Source organism: Caenorhabditis elegans, chromosome V, assembly GCF_000002985.6.
Source record: "Caenorhabditis elegans chromosome V".
Taxonomy (NCBI): Eukaryota; Metazoa; Nematoda; class Chromadorea; order Rhabditida; family Rhabditidae; genus Caenorhabditis; species Caenorhabditis elegans.
The window spans coordinates 4818747-4827337 of record NC_003283.11 but is presented as its reverse complement, the minus strand read 5'-3'; the positions used below and the strand labels follow the sequence as shown (position 1 = coordinate 4827337).

General features: G+C 39.1%; 2 protein-coding genes and 2 non-coding genes across 5 annotated transcripts; 3 read left to right on the top strand and 1 right to left on the bottom strand.

Moving 5' to 3' along the window:
• Positions 1–61: 61 nt before the first annotated feature.
• Positions 62–260, bottom strand: C37H5.15. Its single transcript, NR_068709.1, has one exon. It is a non-coding gene; the product is annotated as an Unclassified non-coding RNA C37H5.15 (non-coding RNA).
• On the top strand, positions 74–345 carry C37H5.16. Its single transcript, NR_068708.1, has one exon. It is a non-coding gene; the product is annotated as an Unclassified non-coding RNA C37H5.16 (non-coding RNA).
• Positions 346–577: 232 nt separating this feature from the next.
• hsp-6 (Heat shock protein hsp-6) lies at positions 578–3214 on the top strand. The gene is made up of 4 exons (NM_001383301.1): positions 578–926; positions 994–1302; positions 1351–2267; positions 2330–3214. Exons 1-4 carry the CDS (start codon positions 583–585, stop codon positions 2731–2733), a joined length of 1974 nt encoding a protein of 657 aa, NP_001370558.1. The 5' UTR covers positions 578–582; the 3' UTR covers positions 2734–3214.
• Positions 3215–3914: 700 nt separating this feature from the next.
• Positions 3915–8575, top strand: adss-1 (Adenylosuccinate synthetase; the record flags this gene model as incomplete). 2 transcript variants are annotated; one of them, NM_171450.3, is made up of 4 exons in its annotated part: positions 3915–4166; positions 5386–6426; positions 7125–7325; positions 8123–8575. In NM_171450.3, the coding sequence occupies 4 exons, from the start codon at positions 4098–4100 to the stop codon at positions 8183–8185; spliced, it is 1374 nt and encodes a 457-aa protein (NP_741529.1). In that variant the 3' UTR covers positions 8186–8575. The 2 variants fall into 2 exon arrangements, with proteins under 2 accessions (NP_741529.1, NP_001379789.1); NM_001392504.1 differs by lacking the exon at positions 3915–4166 and having other exon boundaries at positions 8123–8566.
• Between the last annotated feature and the right edge of the window lie 16 nt (positions 8576–8591).

The following is an 8591-nucleotide window of genomic DNA, read 5'->3' as shown; positions in this document are numbered from 1 at the left end:
AACACCTCGTAAAATAATTTTAAAAAAAGAAGTTAAAATTTTAATTGCAACCCTATTTGTAAAAAGAAAACTCATTTTCGCCAAAAATAAAGCAAAAATAATTCAAGAGAAAAACGCGCCGCGTGTTGCGATTGGGGCGTAACTGCAATGTGTGCGCACACAATCTCAACAAGCGCTGCGAGACCCGCCGCCTGACCGTAATGTGAAATGGGCGGAGACGAGAAGTTTTTTTCTGTTTGAAAGTTGATGCAAAAGCCCGTGATTCTTTTTTTCGAGAAATTTCTCGAGTTTTTTCCAACGAAAAATTCATTAAATTTAAACCTTTTAGCTCTCCTTTCCAATATTTTGCATCATTATTCTCCTAAAACTTGGCATATTCAGTGGAAATGATGCAAAATGCCCTGACTTTTGTTATCAAAAATACAAGAAATTGTCCCGTTTAACGGTTGAAAAGCAAATTTTGTGTCATTTTGTTTAGGAAATGTCAAAATAAGCTCAAAAACCGATTACAAATTATATTTTACTGCTTTTTATCCTATTTTCTCGCGTTTTCGTTCATGATGCAATTTTCTTTCAGGCACTATGCTTTCCGCACGATCATTCTTGTCTTCCGCTCGCACAATTGCTCGATCGAGCTTGATGAGCGCCAGAAGCTTGTCGGACAAACCAAAGGGACATGTTATCGGAATTGATCTTGGAACCACAAACTCCTGTGTCAGTATCATGGAAGGAAAGACTCCAAAAGTTATCGAGAACGCAGAAGGAGTCAGAACCACTCCATCGACGGTTGCTTTCACTGCTGACGGTGAGCGTCTTGTTGGAGCTCCAGCCAAAAGACAGGCCGTTACCAACTCTGCCAATACTCTTTTCGCCACAAAGAGATTGATCGGAAGAAGATACGAAGACCCAGAGGTTCAAAAGGACTTGTAAGGACTCTTTTCACTAAATTTTCTTTTAAAAAAGGACTCTTTTCACTAAATTTTCATTTTTCAGAAAGGTCGTTCCATACAAGATTGTCAAAGCCAGCAACGGAGACGCGTGGGTTGAGGCTCAAGGAAAAGTGTATTCCCCATCTCAGGTTGGAGCATTCGTTCTGATGAAGATGAAGGAAACTGCCGAAAGCTATTTGGGAACCACCGTCAACAACGCCGTTGTTACAGTTCCAGCTTACTTCAACGATTCTCAGCGTCAAGCTACTAAGGATGCTGGACAAATCTCTGGTCTTAACGTTCTTCGTGTCATCAACGAGCCAACTGCTGCCGCTCTCGCCTATGGATTGGATAAGGACGCTGGAGATAAGATGTAGGCTAAGCGCTCGAGTAATACTTTTCACAATATATATTTTTTTAGCATCGCTGTCTACGATCTTGGAGGTGGTACTTTCGATGTGTCAATTCTTGAAATCCAAAAGGGCGTCTTCGAGGTCAAGTCCACCAACGGAGATACATTCCTCGGAGGAGAAGACTTCGATCACGCTCTCGTCCATCACCTCGTTGGAGAGTTCAAGAAGGAGCAAGGAGTTGATCTTACCAAGGATCCACAGGCCATGCAGAGACTTCGTGAAGCCGCCGAGAAGGCCAAGTGCGAACTTTCATCCACCACCCAGACCGACATTAATCTTCCATACATCACCATGGATCAATCTGGACCAAAACATCTTAACTTGAAGCTCACCAGAGCCAAGTTCGAGCAGATTGTCGGAGATCTCATCAAGAGAACCATTGAGCCATGCCGTAAGGCTCTTCACGACGCTGAAGTCAAGTCCTCCCAAATCGCCGATGTTCTTCTCGTAGGAGGAATGAGCAGAATGCCAAAGGTGCAAGCCACTGTTCAAGAAATCTTCGGAAAAGTTCCATCAAAGGCTGTCAACCCAGACGAGGCCGTCGCCATGGGAGCTGCTATTCAAGGAGCCGTCTTGGCCGGAGACGTCACCGATGTTCTTCTCCTTGATGTCACTCCACTTTCCCTTGGTATCGAGACTCTCGGAGGAATTATGACCAAACTCATCACCAGAAACACTACCATCCCAACTAAGAAGTCCCAAGTCTTCTCTACCGCCGCCGATGGACAGACTCAAGTGCAGATCAAGGTGTTCCAAGGAGAACGTGAAATGGCCACCAGCAACAAACTTCTCGGTCAATTCTCGCTTGTCGGAATTCCACCAGCACCACGTGGTGTTCCACAAGTCGAGGTCACCTTTGACATTGACGCTAATGGTATCGTGAACGTTTCAGCCAGAGATCGTGGAACCGGAAAGGAACAACAGAGTAAGATTTTCTTCTAATTGATGTAGTTTTTGTACTTAAGATTTTAAGATTTTTGTTTTCAGTCGTTATCCAATCTTCTGGAGGACTTTCCAAGGACCAAATCGAGAATATGATCAAGGAAGCCGAAAAGAATGCCGCTGAGGACGCAAAGAGAAAGGAGCTCGTCGAGGTTATCAATCAAGCTGAAGGAATCATCCACGACACCGAAGCCAAGATGACCGAGTTTGCCGATCAATTGCCAAAGGACGAATGTGAGGCTCTCCGAACCAAGATTGCTGATACTAAGAAGATTCTCGACAACAAGGACAATGAGACTCCAGAAGCTATCAAGGAGGCTTGCAACACTCTTCAACAACAATCGCTCAAGCTTTTCGAGGCTGCTTATAAGAACATGGCTGCCAAGAACTCTGGAGGTGACGCCCAGGAGGCCAAGACCGCCGAGGAGCCAAAGAAGGAGCAAAACTAAGAAATTTATTTAGATCTTTAGAAACCCCCAACGTGTCTTTTTTTATTTTTTTTTTCCCCCACATTTCCTGTATTTTTAATGTTTTTGTTATCCTATTTTCTCCCGTTTTTTTCCCCACATAATATATTAGGCCATTTAGTTTTATAGTTTATCAACCCATTTAGTAGCTTGTTTTGTTCTGTTCTTTGTGCCGAAAGGTGATGGTTTCATCGAGCTAGGCGTTGTGAAATTTGATAGTTCCTGTAAATATTTTGGAGCTACCCGAGTGATAATGGAACCATCACCGTCTCACAATTTCACACGATTTGTTGAAAATCACGGTTTTTCTTTCACACATTGTTTAAAATGTTTTTTCGTCTCCATTGTGGTCTCCAAACGATTTATATTCATGCATGTTAACTGTTCTGCGTGGATGTTCATTCATTTTTTCCCTCTGCAAATTTAAAATTCAAATTTTAAATAAAATAATTTTAAAAAAAATTTATTCATTCACATTATTTGCTTTCATTTCTGTTCGAATCTGTTCTATACTCTGCTTTTTTTGCCTCTCAAGGACATGCCTTGGTTTTGATATTTGGTTTTTAATATTACTTTTCTTTATCAAAAACTGGTTTTTTTCAAAAAGATATGAAGTACATACGCTTCGTCTCTTTCGCAATACATTTTTTTCGTACTTTTTCAAATTTTTATCAAAAAACGTCACTGGTTGGTGTTGTTGTTACCCATAATTATCCTTTCAAATCCGCTGCTGCCAAACTTCTTCTGCTTATGAAAAACTTATATTATAAGCATTTTTGTGCATTTTTTTTCGCCAAAAATGTTTCTGGAGAACCTAGAAACACGCGATTCTCGGAAGAAAATTGCGAAATGTGTGTGTGTGTGTGTGTGTGTATTTTTTGTGTTTTTTTCAAATCTGACGCAAGCTGAACGCAAACTGATTGTTTGAACTCGCTCTCGCTTTTCAACGCGAAAAATTAGTGGGTTTTTGTCACGGAAATTTTTAAAAATTTCCTCGTTTTCGAATTTTGATATATTTAAACAGGAAAACTTTACAATATAAATTCGATCGAAGTTTCTTCATTTCTTCCCCGAGTTTTTTTCTTCTTCTTCTCTCGGAGCCAAGCGATATTACACACGGATCCAGGATCCATCGAGTTTCTCTTCTCACAACTGACTGGATAGAAGATCGTCGTTTTTTTTTTGTAAAAAAAAACTTTCCTGAAGATTTTTTGTTATGTTCTTCTTCTTCTTCTTCTTCTCAGTCTCTCATCACTTCCTCATCAATATCCCCCGGGTTCTCGAAGAGTTTTCTAGTTATTCACTCGCTTATATATTTCTAATAACTATCTGTATACAAAAAACCGATGGGATCCGTCACTTCTAAGACCAACGATGAGCTCGAATCGTTTCTAAACAAGAGACTTGGTGGCAGTGTATGTTTACAGTGTGGGAAATATAGGCGGCACATAGAGAGGAAAGATCAGCGAGAAAATGGAGAAAAAAAGAGGCTTTTGTGTTTGTTTAAAGCGTTCGTCTAGAATATAACAGAATAGTTTGTAACTTTTGGAACCATTCTTCCTAGAAATCAAAAATTAATGTAGAAATGTAAGAAAATGTGCGAAAGATCTAAAAAAATAATATTTATTTTGTTGAAAAATTCGAAAAATACCTGAAATAGGGCTTAAAACTCGACTTTCAGGCATTTTTCGAACTTTTCCGTAAAATAAAAATTATTTTTAGATCGAGCAAACATTTTTCCACATTTCTACATTAATTTTTGATTCAAAAAGTTAGGTTATTATCGTTTTTCACTTGATTTTGGCATGGATTCTTAAAGGCGCACGGATTTAATCAAATGGGTCTCGACGCGAAAAAGTTTATGGTAGTTTGCGGGTGCTTTCTCGTTTATTTTTTATTGCATTTTTCAATGGAATTACTTCGTTTTTACCGTAGTTTTTTAATTTTCCTTACATTTTACTTTTAAAAATTGTTTAAAAATCAGTTTTAAAAGGTACACATACACTCTTTTTCCATTAAAAATTTATAGTTTTTGCCCGAAAAAAAGATAGAAAACTGATTTAAAACGATTTTTACCAGTAAAATTTTTTTTGAAAGAAAATGAAAAAATCACTAAAAACGAATTAAAATGCAAGGCAATTGAACTACCATAAACTTTTTGCGCGCCGAGACCCATCTTAATAAATCTGTGTGCCTTTAAACAGGCATGTTCAAAATTCCGAAATTTTTTTTTAAAAGCGAGCTATTTAAATAGTTTCGCTAAAATCTCCAATTTTGGCTATTTTTCCGTGTCGCTGCACGTAAAACGAGCCGAAATTGAAGATTTCAGCTGAAAGTATCTTTTTTTCCGAAATTTTGAGTTTTTCGTCCCCAAATTCGGCAATTTTGGCGAATTTAGAGGATTTACAAGCATGAATCTTGTGAAATTAATATTTAATTTTCTATGTTTGTCGCTTCGATTCATTTCTCTCGTCCTGCAAATCGTTTTTTATCAAATTGAACACAATTTGTTTGTTTTCCCGTTCTGTTGATTTGTTTTTCTGTCGAAAAAAAAACATAAAAATCAGCCTGACCGCTTTCAGTTTTTCTTCCTTTTTTCCTTTTTCATTTTTATAATATTATTATTTTTTGCAGATGACGTCTTCCAACAAGACTGTGTCCGTCTTACTGGGTGCTCAATGGGGTGACGAAGGAAAGGGAAAGATCATCGACTATCTGATCGAGAATCACAAGATCAATGTGACCGCCCGATGCCAGGGAGGCAACAACGCCGGACACACCGTCGTCGCCAACGGACGGAAGTATGATTTCCACATTTTGCCGAGTGGAATTATCAGTCCAACATGCTTCAACGTCATCGGAAATGGAGTCGTCGTCAATTTGGACGCTTTCTTCTCGGAACTTGCTCATAACGGGATTCTCGAGGAGTCGGGATGGGAGAAGAGAATTATGATCTCCAGCGAAGCTCATCTTGTTTTCGGTGTTCACTCTCAAGTTGACGGCCGTCAAGAGGATTCGTTGGCCGCCAAGAACAAGATCGGAACCACCAACCGTGGAATCGGACCAACCTACAGCTCGAAATGCTTCAGAAATGGAATCCGTGTCGCCGATCTTATGGCTGACTTCGAAGAGTTCTCGGAGAAGTATCGCCGTCTCGTCGAGCACTACAAAAAGCAATTCCCATCGATTGAGGTCAACGTTGATGAGGAGCTCGCCAAGTTCAAGCAGCATCGTGAGAAGCTCGCCGAGTTGAAGCTCGTCGGCGACACCGTCGGATTCATCCACGAGCAACGCAACGCCGGGAAGCAGGTTCTCGTCGAAGGAGCCAACGGAGCCCTTCTCGACATTGATTTTGGAACCTATCCATACGTGACATCTTCCAACTCCACCGTCGGAGGTGCTTGCACAGGAATCGGAGTTCCACCAACCGCCGTCGGAAACGTTATCGGTGTTGTGAAGGCTTATCAGACCCGCGTCGGAACCGGTCCATTCCCAACAGAATTGTTCGATTCTGATGGTGAGAAGCTTCAGACGATCGGAAAAGAAGTTGGAGTAACGACTGGACGTAAACGTCGTTGTGGATGGATTGATCTTTTCTTGCTCCGTCGCTCGGCGATGATCAATGGGTACACAGCGATCGCTCTGACGAAGCTCGATATTCTTGATACTTTCCCAGTGAGTTTTGGTTTTTTGTCTCGCTGCTGTAAAGTGAATGATGTCAGTGAGAGATAAGAACTGAGAGAAGAGATAGATAGCTAACAGAAGCACGTGGCATCGAGAGAGGCGGACCGTAATTTCGCAACCCTGCCGCACAGTTGCCCCATTAAAAAAATTGTTTTGTTGATTTTTTTTCAATAAAGTTTTTATTTTACATTTTTTTCGAATAAAAATGTTATTAAACTTTATTCTCATTAGATTGTGGGGATTTTTCATGCTAAATTGGTTGTAAAACGTGAAATTTAACATGAAATATCCCCACAATCTCATGAAAATCAATTTTAATAACATATTTATTCGAAAAAAGGAAATAAAAATTAGTAAAAAAACTTTATTGAAAAAAATCAACGAAAAATGGGGAAAAACTGTGCCGCAGGGAAGTATTTTTTGCGAAATTATGCTCCGCCTCTTTTTCCGTGCGACGCTGCCTTTTGCAAAATTTACGGAGACACCACGGATTCAAAATCTGGTGGGATCCCGTATCTACGATTTCCGGATCTTGAATCCGTGGTGTCCCAAAAAATTTACAAAAAATGAGAAAACTGTGCCGCAGGGGAATATTTTGCTAAATTACGCTCCGCCTCGTTTTCTGTGCGGTGCCGCTTTTCACGGATCGATCGGCCCGTTTTCACTGTAAAAATCGTTTTTTTTTTCAGACAATCAAGGTGGCTGTCGGCTACAAGCTCAACGGACAGGTGCTCTCTTCACCACCGGCTCAAGCCAATGCCTGGGGAGCCATTGAGGTCGAATATAAGGAATTCGAGGGATGGAACGAGCCGACTGTCGGTGTGAGAAAGTTCGAGGATCTCCCGGAAAAGTGCCGGCAATATGTGAAATTCATTGAGGATTTCATCAAGGTGCGTGGGTGTAGAATCTACAAAATGTCATATTGCATCATGTTTTTCCAAAATATAGAAAATCAGTTGAATTTTCTGTAAATATCATTTATTTCAGCTGAAAATTTTGAGAAAATGCTGAAAATTGCCATGAAAGTCAGCAATTTCCAATTTTCAGGCAATTTTTGAGCTCTTTTTCCGGTTTTTCAGCTGAAAATAATTTCTTAAAAATGTGACAGAATACAGTCTAAATGCTCCAAATATAACTGTTTAAAAAATGTTTTAATCTTTTGCAACAAAAAAAAAATTAAAAAGAGCTAATTATTTTTGAGTTCCCGCGCAAATTATATACCTGATTTTGAAATTTTCGGGTTTTTTTACACAGTTTGTCAATTTTAAATTAATTTTTCAGACAGTTTTCGGCGAAAAAAAATTATAAATTATGTAAATTATCGATTTTTAGCACCTATTTTTCGGGTTATCAAGTTTTTTTAACGGAAAATTTTTTGAAAAATGACAAATGGTGTTTAAATTCAAATATAACAGAAACCTCAAAAATTACGATACTAATTTGCGCGGGAATTCAAAAATAATTCTCCTTTTTTTTTATGTTAGCAAAATTGAAAAAAAAAATCATTAAAATATTGTTTTATTTATAAATTTTTTACTCCAACTTCAATTTTAAAAAATGTCGAAAGTCATGGTGCAATATGACATTTTTTATAAAATCTCCAATAAAAAAAATTGGCCACCCCCAGCTGTTGCCATGTAATTACTATGGCTTCCCGCTCACAAAATCAATAAATTTTCATTTGCAGGTGCCGATCGTGTACATTGGCGTCGGTGCGGAGCGTGAATCACTTATCGTCAGGCAGCAATAAGCAACGCGAATACATTTTCTTCAACGATGATTTCATGATTCTTTTTTTTTCTAAATTTCTTTTTCCAAAAAAGAATAATTTTCGTGCCTTTTTTGCACCCCACTTGGCGTGTATCTCAGGGACACTCTCACTCTCATCATGCCCTCACCGTTCTATTGTATACGCTTCACCCAGTTCTCAATTATTTTTCCGTTTTTTTCTCAATTTGTCTTGCATAATCATCAGTATTTTTCCTTTTTTTCTTCGAATTAGCATTAAATTTTATTAAATTTCCCCTTCCCCTAGCGTACCGTCTACCGGTATCATCGGTCATTTTCGGTTGTTTTTTCTTGTCTCCCTGATTCCTTTGACCCCCAAATCGTATGAATTTGAAAATGTTGAGCACACTGAGCTGAGCTGAGAAAAT